Source organism: Bufo gargarizans, chromosome 1, assembly GCF_014858855.1.
Source record: "Bufo gargarizans isolate SCDJY-AF-19 chromosome 1, ASM1485885v1, whole genome shotgun sequence".
NCBI classification, from domain to species: Eukaryota; Metazoa; Chordata; class Amphibia; order Anura; family Bufonidae; genus Bufo; species Bufo gargarizans.
Genome location: NC_058080.1, coordinates 498,372,680 through 498,388,582, shown reverse-complemented (window position 1 = coordinate 498,388,582; position 15,903 = coordinate 498,372,680). Strand labels below are relative to the sequence as shown.

At 43.8% G+C, this 15,903-nt stretch overlaps 1 protein-coding gene across 1 annotated transcript in view; it reads left to right on the top strand.

Moving 5' to 3' along the window:
- The window catches only part of RPGRIP1 (RPGR interacting protein 1), a 63,172-nt gene that overhangs the window by 28,855 nt on the left and 18,414 nt on the right, over positions 1-15,903 (top strand). Inside the window, exons 14-19 of the mRNA XM_044280785.1 lie at positions 65-370; positions 7,098-7,215; positions 7,302-7,751; positions 8,432-8,571; positions 8,705-9,053; positions 9,167-9,330. Of these exons, the coding sequence (XP_044136720.1) occupies positions 65-370; positions 7,098-7,215; positions 7,302-7,751; positions 8,432-8,571; positions 8,705-9,053; positions 9,167-9,330 (1,527 nt within the window). The remainder of the gene's footprint in view (positions 1-64; positions 371-7,097; positions 7,216-7,301; positions 7,752-8,431; positions 8,572-8,704; positions 9,054-9,166; positions 9,331-15,903) is intronic.

Below are 15,903 nucleotides of genomic sequence, written 5' to 3'. Positions count from 1 at the left end.
ATGTTACCACTACTACTACTGTTGATTACATATCTTGTTATAATGACTTTACTATTTGATATAGCCAACCAACGTTGAAAACATTCAAAAGGCAACAGAAAGAAATGTCAGAGATCAAAATGATCTATGGGATGACCGAAAAGAAAAGACAGGAGAGAAAAGTAACCAGAGACAATTTGATTTGGTATCAAATATGGGAAGTGCAGATGTCCAAAGAGAGGAGAAAGAGAGGACAGATATGGAGGAGAAGGAGAAAAGGAGGAAAAGAAGAATGCGGGAAATGGAAGCAGATCTTGCTGAGACTATTCTGGAGTTACAGAAAACTCGTGAGATGCTATGCTTACAGCATAAAATCAACAATGATTACCAGGTAACATCGTATATAACATAATAATAAATTCTTATATACAATCGGGCAGATTTACTAATCCTGTCTAAATCTTTGAAAGTGCATGTGTAGTGCCCTGGAGCAGGGAGTACTTTGACATTTGGACATTTTTGAACATTTGCCTATATCCCTGCAAAGTTAAAGGGAGTCTTTCACCTAATCTGAGCGGTCTATAGACTCAGGTTATAGACTCTTTAACCCTCATTACGATCATACCCGTCTCTTATGTGTCCCTCGCCCAGATAATGAAAATAATACTTTTTAAACTTATGCAAATTACCTTCTGAAGGTGCCCAGGGGCGGCGTTACTGGGCGATGTGCCCAGAAAAACACACCTCCAGCCGGCGGACGTCACGAGCGGCACCAGAGGACGGCGGGCTGGGAACTGGCCCGCACCTGCATACTGCTCTGCCCATTATGGGCAGAGGAACATCCTTTCATATTGCGCATGCGCCGGCCGGCTGTCTTTAGTTGGCCGGCGCATGCGCAATATGAAAAGCTGTTCATCTGCCCATAATGGGCAGAGCAGTGCGCAGGTGCGGGCCAGTTCCCAGCCCGCCGTCCTCTGGTGCCGCTCGTGACGTCCGCCGGCTGGTATATCTCTGTATTGCTATGTATATAAGGAGAGCAGTCAGAGCCCCTAGTGTGCTGCAGTTAGGGACCAGTGCTTGGAGGGGACTCATGCCAGCCTGCATGAGTGACCAGAAGAAGACGCTAAGATGGGGACACTGAGCCACAGACCATGGTTCACTAGCCCTGTTACCAAGGAGCCATCCGGACTACTGAGCAACAGACCGTGGGCCCTTGACCAGGATGCCAGCTTTCTGAGAGAGAGGGACAGCTAGCTCAGGCCTTTATTCAGCATCAAAACCTTTCTTCTGCCAGGGAGGAGACTCTGCCAGACTACTGAGTGAACAGAAGAAGACACTGAGACGGGGATATGCTGCACCAGACCTGAATCACCAGCCCTGAACCAGGGTACTTCTGAAGAGCTAGAGGGACAGGTAGCTCAGATGAGTCAGCCCAATGCCCCGCCTGTATTGTCTTGTATCTGAATTCCTCCAGTAAAGAAGCACCCTGGTTTTTTGCAGACCCTGACTCTCTGGACCTATTTCCCATTGGGGTGCACCATGCCTTATCATCCCTTCCGGAGAGCAGCAACACGTGGTGACACCTCGATGGTGTCCGTGGGACCCAGCGTAGCGTTGGGGCCACTCCAAACCCAGCCACTATACATGCTTAGACTAGACTAGACAAGATTCCTCAGATTTATCAAAGTGGCTGGTGCTGGATGAGAAAGCACCTGGAGCACCTTAAAGGGATTCTGTCACCTCTTTTTACCCTATAGAGTTGTGGACATGCACGGCTAGATCGCCGCTAGCATGTCCGCAATATACCTGTCCCATAGCTCTGTGTGGTTTTATTGAGTGTAAAAAATTATTTCATATATATATATATATATATATGTAAATCAGCCTGGAACCAAGCCACGCCCCCTGTGAAGGAGCCCAGCACCGCCTGTATCCACGAATCTCCTCCTTGCTCAGAAAGTCAGATCGCCGCAATGCGCAGTTCTTTCCCTGAGGCTGATGCCAGCACAGGGAAGGAACACTATGCTGGCACTGTGCATGTGCGAGCTCGCGCATCGCGAGATTACAGCGATCTGACTTTGTGAGCAAGGAGGAGATTCGTGGATACAGGCAGTGCTGGGCACCTTTACAGGGAGGTGTGGCTGGGCTCCAGAACGGTTAGTACAGACCCTTGGGCTCCTTACCAGGCTGATTTACATATATATAAAATCATTTTTTACACTCAATAAAACCACACAAAGCTATGGGACAGGTATACTGCGGACATGCTAGCGGCGATCTAGCCGTGCATGTCTGCAACTCTATAGGGTAAAAAGAGGTGACAGAATCCCTTTAAGACTGTCTAATTTAAGTTTATATCACCTATTAGTTGACTTACTTCATGCTAGAATATTGCAGCAAAAGTTTGGGGCATTTGTTGGCGCACATTGTTACATCTTAAGCCATTTCAACCAAGCCACCTCTGACCATAAGTTGAAAAACTAGTTTAAAACACAGCATGCACGCCAATTTTCTGGGGCTCAAAATATGCCAGAATTCTGGTAAATTTTGATTAGTAAATCTCCCTGTTGTTGGAGAAGTAGATGTTCCTGGTTGATTTACTTCAATACTAGTTCCTAGTCTAATTGCATTAATATACATCAAATCCTCCCTTGTTCTACTTATTACTCCTCAACTATCCATTCTAAGATGGTCTGGCAATGGCTTATTCACCTCTCCCCACTGAGAACACATGCACACTTGACTCAGGGGTGATTGTAATCAGGATTAGTAGCTATGATTCGGCCGACAGCTATGAAACATGTACAGTCACCCAGGGGCGGACTGGCCATAGACCCTACAAGGAATTTTCCTGGTGGGCCAATGCCTAGAGCCACTTGAGCCCTGCACACTGCCGCTGGCTGGGTACACACTACTGGGGGAAATATAGGGGTCATTATTAGAGGAAGTCCAGTTAGCATGCTGAAGGTAGGGCTGGCTTGGTGTTGTGGTCTCACCTCCCATATCCATATTAGACAATTTGAGGAAAAGGACAGAACATGACAGATATTGACAGCCACCACAGAGGGATAGCTTCTGGGTAGGTATATTGTGCCACACTGTGGTATTTGGTTCTTTGGGATTGTACGACAATATATGCCAGTCCGTATGATACCAAAGATATCAAATTCATAAGTTTTTAATGTATACTGTTTAAAAATATCTAAAAATACATACATTGTCATATTTTGACACCCATAACTTTTTATATTTCTGTTCACATAGAGCTATGTAGAAGGGTGAGCTGTAGGTTTTCTAGGTCCTATTTTTAGTTACAGAGATTTTTTTCAGGGGAAAGGATGATCGAAAAAAACTGCAGTTAGATTTTTTTTTTTTCCATAACAGTGTTTAGTGTGCAGGAAAAATTGTTTTATCATCAAGGTCTGATTTAATAATAAAAAATCAGAGTAGGGACCTGCGCAGATTTAGATACATTTGGAGGTTAGAGGTGGTTGATGCATATATCAGGGAAGCGTTATTAAAAGTAATGTTCCAAATTATTACCTGCTTTAAACAGCGATCTGTCCAGGAATGTTCTCCTTGTTAGATCGGGGCAGTTGGTATCCAGGTTACTTCAGGCTCAACCTCTAGCGTGGGTGGTGCTCCGGCCAGCAGCGAATCACTCACGCGAGGGAACCCCAGTTGAAGTCCGGGAACTTCGGCGTGTGACGTCACCGCACTGTGTATGGAAGCCTTCAGGGGACAAAATCAATCCGACGTGTTTCTGAGCCAGTCGGGCTCCTTCGTCAGGGATGGTAGAGTTTGTCTGTCCTGAAAATAAATAGGCTACTGTTCCCATGACAACTACTGGTTTATTTAGGTCAGGAATACTTAACCCCGTGTATACAGTTACCTATTTTAATCAAATGCAAACAGTTCGATTTCTTGGTTGAGGCCATATGGGGCCAAACTGTTTAATTTAAAAATCCATTTGCTTTCTTTTCTTGACATGTCCTTTATATAGTTGCCACCTCTCTTGTTGATGGGTACCTTTTCAATCCCTCCAAAAGTGGATCCCATGAATTTACTCGCATGGTACTCTGCGTAGTGACGGGATAGCGGGTGTCCCTCAAATTTTTTATGTATGTTTCTCACATGTTCTCTAATTCTTATTTTGAGTTGTCTTTTAGTCCTTCCCACATAGATTTTCTGACAGGGGCATCTTATATAATATATTACTCCTGCCGTGTTGCAGGTCATATAGTGATTAAGTTTGAAGGTGGAATCTTTTGTCTTTACTTCTAGTATTGGTCCTTTTATGAATTTATTAATCAGTTTGCAGTTTGTGCACAATTTACATGGAAAGAAGCCCTTCTTTAAACTGCTTTTTTTTGTGGGTGGTATTTTTGTTGTAGCGGAGGGTGCCACCATGTTAGAGTTAGAGTAGAATTTTTACTGGAACAATTTTTAACGGATTTGAATAAAAATGACTTTTATCTGAATTTTAGTCCTACCTGGAGCAGGACCCAGATTAACTTTCTGGATTTAACCATCTCCATCTCAGAGGGCTCAATTTTAACAAAAACCTACCACAAACCCACTGATACTAACAGTTTCATACCCTTGAATAGTTGCCATTTACCAATTTGGCTCAACAATATTCCACGCAGTCAATATATACGTTCTAGGAGAAATTGCACTGATGTTAGGGACTATGAAGATGAAGTACAGAAACTCAATGAGAAATTTCTAGATAAGGGTTATGATATAAGAAGATTGACACCAATCACAGACCAAATCAATAACTTGGACCAATGTGCGTTATTGCAGAATAAACAGGTTGAGAAAATGACAAGTGATAACAACCCACAAATAATTGATATCCCTATTATTAGCAATTATAGTGAAGGCGCGTCTACCTTCAAAAAGATCATAAAACGGCATTGGGAAATATTAAAACAAGATAAACAAATTGGTGAAATGATGACAGCTCACCCAAAATTCATATTTAAGAAGGCCCCTAACCTCTCTAACATGGTGGCACCCTCCGCTACAACAAAAATACCACCCACAAATAAATGCAGTTTGAAGAAGGGCTTCTTTCCATGTAAATTGTGCACAAACTGCAAACTGATTAATAAATTCATAAAAGGACCAATACTAGAAGTAAAGACAAAAGATTCCACCTTCAAACTTAATCACTATATGACCTGCAACTTGGCAGGAGTAATATATTATATAAGATGCCCCTGTCAGAAAATCTATGTGGGAAGGACTAAAAGACAACTCAAAATAAGAATTAGAGAATATGTGAGAAACATACATAAAAAATGTAAGGGACACCCGCTATCCCGTCACTACGCACAGTACCATGCGAGTAAATTCATGGGATCCACTTTTGGAGGGATTGAAAAGGTACCCATCAACAAGAGAGGTGGCAACTATATAAAGGACATGTCAAGAAAAGAAAGCAAATGGATTTTTAAATTAAACAGTTTGGCCCCATATGGCCTCAACCAAGAAATCGAACTGTTTGCATTTGATTAAAATAGGTAACTGTATAGACGGGGTTAAGTATTCCTGACCTAAATAAACCAGTAGTTGTCATGGGAACAGTAGCCTATTTATTTTCAGAACAGTCAAACTATACCATCCCTGACGAAGGAGCCCGACTGGCTCAGAAACGCGTCGGATTGATTTTGTCCCCTGAAGGCTTCCATACACAGTGCGGTGACGTCACACGCCAAAGTTCCCGGACTTCAACTGGGGTTCCCTCGCGTGAGTGATTCGCTGCCGGCCGGAGCACCACCCACGCTAGAGGTTGAGCCTGAAGTAACCTGGATACCAACTGCCCCGATCTAACAAGGAGAACATTCCTGGACAGATCGCTGTTTAAAGCAGGTAATAACTTGGAACATTACTTTTAATAACGCTTCCCTGATATATGCATCAACCACCTCTAACCTCCAAATGTATCTAAATCTGCGCAGGTCCCTACTCTGATTTTTTATTATTAAATCAGACCTTGATGATATTTTAAACCCAACGGTCACAGCAGCAGACCATGGCAGGGATCCTAGCTGCGATTCTCTGACGGATACCAAGTGCGGAGTGTGTTTGGGAGCGCGGGTGGGCAGGTATACATTTTACAAAAATTGTTTTATATTTGAATAATTCAGGCATTTTATTATGCAGCAGTACCAATTATGTTTATTTTTTATAGTTTATTTTTATCTGTAAAATTGGGAAAGGGATGATTTGAATTTATCATTCTTTTAGTTTTTTTAAAATATTTTACTACCTTACTTACTTTTTTAGTACCCCTATGGGACTTGAACATTTGATCTACAGCAGGCAGGACTTAACAGGTAGTTTACTATGGCAGGCCTGGCAGCCTTCACAAGGCCTCAGGCTGCCATAAATAATGTGATCGGTGGGGGGCAGCGATCGGATGTCAGAGGGAGCCCCATTACTCTGACTAACGTCTCAGATGCCGCAGTTGCTATTGACAGCATCTGAGGGGTTAATTGACCAGGACTGTAAGTGTTTTTTTTTTTTTTTGTTTTTTTTTTGTTCTCAATGTTTAATGTCACTATCAATATTTAAATAAAACACTGGCCACCAGACCTAAAATATTTTTAGATTTACTATCTTTTGAGATCAGCTACATGGGCCATAGACACAATGGACATAAGGGGACTTCTAAGGGAGAGGTTTCTAGGCCTTCTCTGTGACCTGTGTACAGGTCAGGAGGGAGAAGATAAGCTGTGATATCACCTATTGTGAATGGTGGATCCTATCATATCTATGTAGAGTTGTTACTGGTCATTTTAATGATGCCTGTGATGACAATGATAATATGCTAAAAAGTTAACTGTACAGAACAGGGGAAAATTACCTATTATTAGACCTAGTGGCCAGTTTGAAAATTGCATGATTATAAAAAAAAAATCAAATATATGTAGTGACATGGAAAATGAATGAATGAAAAAAACACTAATTCTAAAAAAATAATATGTTTAACATAAACACTTGATTGACACAATAAGTCATTTTCTGATGACACATTCCATTTAAGCTTCTATTGGATATCTTTCTTACTTTCTTTATATATATTTTTTCTTTATATTCAATGCCAGGAGGAGCTGAAAACTGTAAAGCTCAGATTAGAATGTGAAAGTCGAGAGAATGAGGAAAAGGTACGTCACTATGAGACCAGACTTCTTCAGCGGAACTCCAGAGTCCAGATGTTGGAAGGTAATCCCTTTACTTCACAATGAACTGTACTCGTATTATGCAGATGATTATAGCTGCAATACATTCTATTATCTGGTTTCTTTTAGCTCAGCTCAAAGACATTGCATATGGCACATTTCCATTCAGATTAAATACTGAAGAGTCTCCTTCTTCTGAGGTTGAAATCTCCCCATCGCCATCTCTGCATCGTGGGGAAACTCTGTTTGAGGTTCATATTGAAGAGATCTGCTTCACCCCTTATGGCATGAGAATGATTGGAGACCCTCAACCAATCACATTCTGCATTTATTCCCTCTATGACTTTGAGACCCATGCAACCCCTGTTGTTGCAGGAGTCAGGCCTCATTACAACTTCACATCTCGCTATGCAGTAACTCCAGATCCCGAATTCCTGCGCTACCTGAGAGTTGGGACACTAACCCTTGAGCTTTATCAGGTTAAAGGAGTTGACCACTATGAGCTAGCAAGAGGACGTCTGAAACTAGAATCCGCCCTGCAGACTACAGACAGAGTGCACGACTCTACCATTCTAACCGGTAAATGTTGCAATCATGAAAATGGATGGGAAATTTTCAATATAAAAAAATATTCCTTTAGGTGTTGCTGATCATTTTATATAACTAATGTCTTATATAATACTTTTCAATGGATATTTTCATTCATGATTTTAAGCTCATGTCTCATGCACACAACAGTATTAAAGGTGTGCACCAGTTACAAGTTATACAGAGCAAAAACATGGCATATACAGAAATCTATAGGTCCATACCGTACCTCTGTATGCCTACAATTTCTTATGGAGGCTTATCAGTTTTTTTCGTACCAATTCACATGGAATCCTTGAAGGAAATCATGCTTAGGATGCAACATTATGGAGACATTGTTATGGAAAAATACCTCTATAATAGGAGCAGCATGCAAGGTGCCTACAACTCGAACAAGGTAAAACAAGGTATTCAAAAACAACCCCAGAAAGAGTAGTGGAGGCTTGGAATAAACTCCCATCAGATGTGGTTGGGAAATCTACAGTAAGTGAATTGAAACATGCCTGGTATAAAGACATGTCTATCCTAAGATAAGTAATAATATAAAATTAGGGGTGACTAGATGAGGTCTTCTGCTGTCAATCTTCTATGTTTCTGTGTATGTTTGTATAATGAGGCAATGTGAAACCAATAAAAAAATGAATGCAAAGCTGACCTTCCTTTATTATTAGACGAAGCTGGGGAGACCATTGCGGAACTGAGCTACTGGCTGCGGCTGCATGGACCCCTGTCCCATGTTCAGTGTCTTCAAAGGCAAAGAAACAAAGCACACGGCTATTTATCCACTCGCAGACATGGAAATACAGAAAAGGTAAAAATATACTGAAGAATAAAGAATTTAACTATACACAAGCAAAAGTTAGAAACAGAAAATATTAATAGTTATAAATAAACCATAAACCATAAAGTGCCTTCTCATTACTTTTCATCTCTTTATTCTTTAGTTCTGGAAATCACCTTTAAATAGCGGCCTCCAGAATGAACTGATCATCAAGATATGGGGATGTAGAAGTCTCAAAGCAAGTTATTTGGGCCACCAACCAAGTCCATACATTGTATATCGCTTTTACCATTATCCAGACCATACGACCTCTATTATACCCTGTAGCAACAACCCTCAGTTTGGGTATGAAGCGGTCTATCCCCTACAGATGACGATTGAGCTGGAGCGCTATCTCCAACAGGAGCGCCTGTGTATTTATGTGTTCGATGATGAAGAAACTCAGTCTGGAGTTTACCTGGGGAAGGCTGAGGTGCCACTTCTGAGACTGGCACAGGGAAACAGCATTCAAGGTGAGAGAATAAATTACCTGTAGGATTTCATTAAGAATAATAAGATACTATTTTCTTACTGGATTTATTTTTTTTGTCTCTTATTCCTATGTTATTACTCTGGGCTTGTAAAGGTGATTTTGGGCTCATGAATCCTCATGGCATGTGTGTTGGTTCGGTACAGATTAACTTGGAATGGAAAACTCCGTATCATGAGCCTGGTCAGAGCCTCTGGGAATCATCTATCAGTGGTGGTAACATAACTTCTGAGAAGGTACAAGAATATTCATTACCACAGGTAAGTGATATGAAACTGTATAATATATGGGATACTGTTCCCCCTACTGTGAATTGTATGTTTTACCTGTCCTACCCGTATTTACTGTAGCATCTGCAGCAGAAATTCGAGATTTATCCCAATTCAATCTGGCAACTTTTCTGTGTGTAGTTCACAGGAATAAGTAGCATGACACTTAGGGCTCATGTACACAACCGTGTGCCAGCCGGGCCCAAGCTGCGGACCGCAATTTGCACGGGCACCTCACTTGAATGAGGTCTGCAATCCGCATCCGACTGCTTCCGTAGGCTTCCGATCCGTGCCTCCATTCAGCACCGCACCACATCTCCCGGATTGCGGACCCACTCAAGTAAATGGGTCCGCATCCGTGATGCGGGGTGCAAACGGCTGGTGTCCATTTATTGCGGACCTGCTGTTTGCGGGCCGCAATGCAGCCGTGGTCGAGCAACGGCCGTCTGCATGAGTCCTTATACTCCTATTTTCTACAGAACTCTGTGTGGAAAATTTCCACACGATGTGAACAGAGTTGCAGAATCCATATTTACATGCTTTAAGCAAGTCTGTCACCAGGAAATTCACTGATAAACCAGGCACAATGTCTTGTAGGGCCAGCTCAGCTGAATGTAATATCTTTCACTTAGTGATTTGTTGCTTCATTCTGGAGAAAAAGTACCTTTAGGCCTCATGCACACGACCGTTGTGTGCATCCGTGGCCGTTGTGCCATTTTCCGTTTTTTTTCGCGGACCCATTGACTTTCAATAGGTCCGTGGAAAAATTGGAAAATGCACCGTTTTGCAGCCGAGGCCGTGATCCGTGTATCCTGTCCGTCAAAAAAATATGACCTGTCCTATTTTTTTGACGGACAACGGTTCACGGACCCATTCAAGTCAATGGGTCCGTGAAAGAACACGGATGCACACAAGATTGGCATCCGTGTCCGTGATCCGTGGCCGTAGGTTGCTTTCATACAGACGGATCCGAAGATCCGTCTGCATAAAAGCTTTTTCAGATCTAAGTTTTCACTTCGTGAAAACTCATATCCGACAGTATATTCTAACACAGAGGCGTTCCCATGGTGATGGGGACGCTTCTAGTTAGAATACACTACAAACTTTGTACAAGACTGCCCCCTGCTGCCTGGCAGCACCCGATCTCTTACAGGGGGATATGATAGCACAATTAACCCCTTCAGGTGCGGCACCTGAAGGGGTTAATTGTACTATCATATCCCCCTGTAAGAGATCAGGGCTGCCAGGCAGCAGGGGGCAGACCCCCCCCTCCCCAGTTTGAATATCGTTGGTGGCACAGTGTGCGCCCCCCATCAGGGCCCCCCTTCCTCCCTCTAGTGCAGGGGTGCACAACCTGCGGCCCGGGGGCCACATGCGGCCCTTTATACCATTCTGTGCGGCCCCCAACCATCTGGTAACAGACATGTATGTCTATGTCTTGTGGCTGCTCACATGTATTTTTCATGTATTTCTCCCATTAGATGGGAGTCCTGGAAGTGTAACTAGACATTAATGTTATATAATGTGTGTTCAATATGCCATAAGTACAATATTTCAGTTGTTAATACACCTTTAAATTTAAATTTCGGCCCTCGTCATTGGTTCAGTCTGGCAATGTGGCCCCCAACCAGGAAACGTTGTGCACCCCTGCTCTAGTGTAATAAATCGTTGGTGGCACAGTGTGCGCCCCCCATCGGGCCCCCCCCCCCCTTGCTCCCTCTATTGTTATAAATCGTTGGTGGCACAGTGTGCACCCCCCATCGGCCCCCCTCCCTCTATAGCAGTAACAACATTGGTGGCAGTGTGCGGCCTCCCATCTCCCCCCCCCCCCCCCTCGATCATTGGTGGCAGCGTAGTTCCGATCGGAGTCCCAGTTTAATCGCTGGGGCTCCAATCGGTAACCATGGCAACCAGGAAGCTACTGCAGCCCTGGTTGCCATGGTTACTTGGCAATAGTACAATAGTAGAAGATTCATACTTACCTGCTTGCTGCTGCGATGTCTGTGACCGGCCGGGAGCTCCTCCTACTGGTAAGTGACAGTTCTTTAGCAATGCGCCGCACAGACCTGTCACTTACCAGTAGGAGGAGCTCCCGGCCGGACACAGACATCGCAGCAGCAAGCAGGTAAGTATGAATCTTCTACTATTGTACTATTGCCAAGTAACCATGGCAACCAGGGCTGCAGTAGCTTCCTGGTTGCCATGGTTACCGATCGGAGCCCCAGCGATTAAACTGGGACTCCGATCGGAACTACGCTGCCACCAATGATCGAGGGGGGGGGGAGATGGGAGGCCGCACACTGCCACCAATGTTGTTACTGCTATAGAGGGAGGGGGGCCGATGGGGGGCGCACACTGTGCCACCAACGATTTATAACAATAGAGGGAGGAAGTGGGGGCCCGATGGGGGGCGCACACTGTGCCACCAATGATTTATTAAACTAGAGGGAGGACGGGGGGCCCGATGGGGGGCGCACACTGTGCCACCAACGATATTCAAACTGGGGAGGGGGGGTCTGCCCCCTACTGCCTGGCAGCCCTGATCTCTTACAGGGGGATATGATAGTACAATTAACCCCTTAGGTGCCGCACCTGAAGGGGTTAATTGTGCTATCATATCCCCCTGTAAGAGATCGCGTGCTGCCAGGCAGCAGGGGGCAGTCTTGTACAAAGTTTGTAGTGTATTCTAACTAGAAGCGTCCCCATCACCATGGGAACGCCTCTGTGTTAGAATATACTGTCGGATCTGAGTTTCACGCTGTAGCTCATATCCGACAGTATATTCTAACATAGAGGCGTTCCCATGGTGATGGGGACGCTTCAAGTTAAAATATACCATTGGATTGGAGAAAACTCCAATCCGATGGTATAAAAGAACTCCAGACTTTACATTGAAAGTCAATGGGGACGGATCCGTTTGAAATGGCACCATATTGTGTCAACGTCAAACGGATCCGTCCCCATTGACTTGCATTGTAATTCAGGATGGATCCGTTTGGCTCCGCACGGCCAGGCGGACACCAAAACGACTTTTTTTTCATGTCCGTGGATCTTCCAAAAATCAAGGAAGACCCACGGACGAAAAAACGGTCACGGATAACGGACCTACGGACCCCGTTTTTGCGGACCGTGAAAATAAACTGTCGTGTGCATGAGGCCTAAGGGTCCATTCACACGTCTGTTTGTTTTTTCTTTCCTGATCTGTTCAGTTTTTTGCAGAACAGATCAGGACCAGTTCTGGACCAGTTCTGGACCCATTCATTTTCAATGGGTCCTGGAAAAAAATCGGACAACACAATGTGTGCTGTCCGGTTCCGTTGTTCCGTTCCGCATGTCCGATTAAATATAAAACTTGTCCTATTCTTTTCCGCAAAAATTGGATCCTGGTACAATACAAAGTCAATGGTTCCGCAAAAAACGTAAGACATTCGTATGTCATTACGTATGTCATCCGTTTTATGCGGAATCCGTTCCTGGAAATTAAATCCTGCCCACAGAAATCACTTATTCCCTTTTTTTTTCTTTTTTTTTTTTTCAAAGAAATCCAAACAACTTTATTTGCTTTGTGAAATTTATACATGTTTCCGTTTTTTGCGGATCCGCAAAAAACGGATGACATACGGATGACATACGGAAACATTTACAGGAACAACGGATCCGCAAAAAAAACTGACCGAAATTCGGGATATAGAAAAATACTGACGTGTGAATGTAGCCTTAATCCATATGTAAATGAACAGTTAAGGGCACAGAAGGCAAGCCCAAGTCATTCTGTGCACCCTTTCTCCTTCTGCTTCCTCTGCCAGCCCCTCTCTCATCTCCTGGTTTGGCATGCTACATTCTTGTGTAGTGATACCGCTTGGTCCTTTCAGTCAAGACGAACAGTGAGGGACTGGCAGAGGAAGCAAAAGGAGTAAATAGGAGGATGCATTGGCTTGGGCATGCCCTTGGTGCACTTAACTGTTCATTTGCAGTGCACTTAACTGCTCCAAAGTTATGTAAACAGCATAATAAATAAAGTGTGAAGTGCATTTGTATTCATCCCCCTGTACTCTGATACCCCTAAATAAAATCCAGTGTGACAAACTGCCTTTGGAAGTCACCTAGTTAGTGAATAGAGTCCACCTCTGAGTAATTTATTCTCAGTATAACTACAGCTGTTCTGTGAAGGCCTCAGAGATTTGTTAGTGAACATTAGTGATCATGAAAACCAAGGAACACACCAGACAGGTCAGGGATAAAGTTGTGGAGAAGTGTAAGGCAGAGTTAGGTTATAAGAAATATCCCAAACTCTGAATATCTCACAGAGCACTGTTCAATCCATCATCCAAAAATGGAAGGAGTATGACACAACTCCAAACCTACCAAGACATGGACGTCCACCTAAAGCCCAGGCAAGGAGAGCACTAATTAGAGAAGCAGCCAAGAGGCCCATGGTCACTCCAGAGAAGTTGCAGAGGTCCACAGCTCAGCTGGGAGAATCTTTCCAAGGACAACTATTAGTTGTGTACGCCACAAATCTGGCCTTAATGGAAGAGTAGCAAGGAGAAAGCAATTTTTTAAAGCAAGCCATAAGAAGTCTTGTGTGCAGTTTGCCACTAGTGATGAGCTGCATAGGCAATATTCATTTTTGTGATATTTTGTGAATTTTTCGCATAATATTCACAATAAATTCAAAAATGCTAGAATTCGTGATCTCCAGTCATTATTTTTGCGATTGCGCAAATCAGCACTAATGATGCGCATATTTTTGCGCAATACATGCAACTTCACATTTTATCAGGTCTGAGTAGATATTACTGATTGGTGCACTAAGTATTGTTGTGACATCACAGCACTATGTCTGTAGCATGTATGTATGGATAGCAGAGAAACAGTAATTCCTATCACACTACCTAACACCCTGCACTTGAAACTATTAGCTACACTATATCACTATCTAACCTACACTGAGTATCTTCCACTCTCTGTATTATATACACTCACCTAAAGAATTATTAGGAACACCATACTAATACGGTGTTGGACCCCCTTTTGCCTTCAGAACTGCCTTAATTCTACGTGGCATTGATTCAACAAGGTGCTGATAGCATTCTTTAGAAATGTTGGCCCATATTGATAGGATAGCATCTTGCAGTTGATGGAGATTTGAGGGATGCACATCCAGGGCACAAAGCTCCCGTTCCACCACATCCCAAAGATGCTCTATTGGGTTGAGATCTGGTGACTGTGGGGGCTGTTTTAGTACAGTGAACTCATTGTCATGTTCAAGAAACCAATTTGAAATGATTCAAGCTTTGTGACATGGTGCATTATTCTGCTGGAAGTAGCCATCACAGGATGGGTACATGGTGGTCATGAAGGGATGGACATGGTCAGAAACAATGCTCAGGTAGCCTGTGGCATTTAAATGATGGCCAATTGGCACTAAGGGGCCTAAAGTGTGCCCAGAAAACATCCCCCACACCATTACACCACCACCACCAGCCTGCACAGTGGTAACAAGGCATGATGGATACATGTTCTCATTCTGTTTACGCCAAATTTGGACTCTACCATTTGAATGTCTCAACAGAAATCGAGACTCATCAGACCAGGCAACATTTTTCAAGTCTTCAACAGTCCAATTTTGGTGAGCTTAGTCAACGTTGCGCTTCTATCAGCTTGAATCAGTCGGCCCATTCTCCTCTGACCTCTAGCATCAACAAGGCATTTTTGCCCACAGGACTGCCGCATACTGGATGTTTTTCCCTTTTCACACCATTCTTTGTAAACCCTAGAAATGGTTGTGCGTGAAAATCCCAGTAACTGAGCAGATTGTGAAATACTCAGACCGGCCCGTCTGGCACCAACAACCATGCCACGCTCAAAAGTGCTTAAATCACCTATCTTTCCCATTCTGACATTCAGTTTGGAGTTCAGGAGATTGTCTTGACCAGGACCACAACCCTACATGCATCGAAGCAACTGCCATGTGATTGGTTGACTAGATAATCGCATTAATGAGAAATAGAACAGGTGTTCCTAATAATTCTTTAGGTGAGTGTATATGAGCTAACTAACTATCTAATGTAATTGGATAAGGAATGGGATCCAGATAAATGCACAGAGCACAGCAATGTCACTTCTCTCTCTCTCTTAGGCCTCTTTCACACTTGCGTTGTCCAGATCCGACGTGTACTCCACTTGCCGGAATTACACGCCGGATCCGGAAAAACGCAAGTGAACTGAAAGCATTTGAAGACGGATCCGTCTTCAAAATGCGTTCAGTGTTACTATGGCATCCAGGACGCTATTAAAGTCCTGGTTGCCATAGTAGTAGTGGGGAGCGGTATACTTACAGTCCGTGCGGCTCCCGGGGCGCTCTAGAATGACGTCAGAGCGCCCCATGCGCATGGATGACGTGCCATGCGATCACATCATCCATGCGCCTGGGGCGCCCTGACGTCACTCTGGAGCGCCCCGGGAGCCGCACGGACGGTAAGTATACTGCTCCCCCGCTCCCCACTACACTTTACCATGGCTGCCAGGACTTTAGCGTCCCGGCAGCCATGGTAACCATTC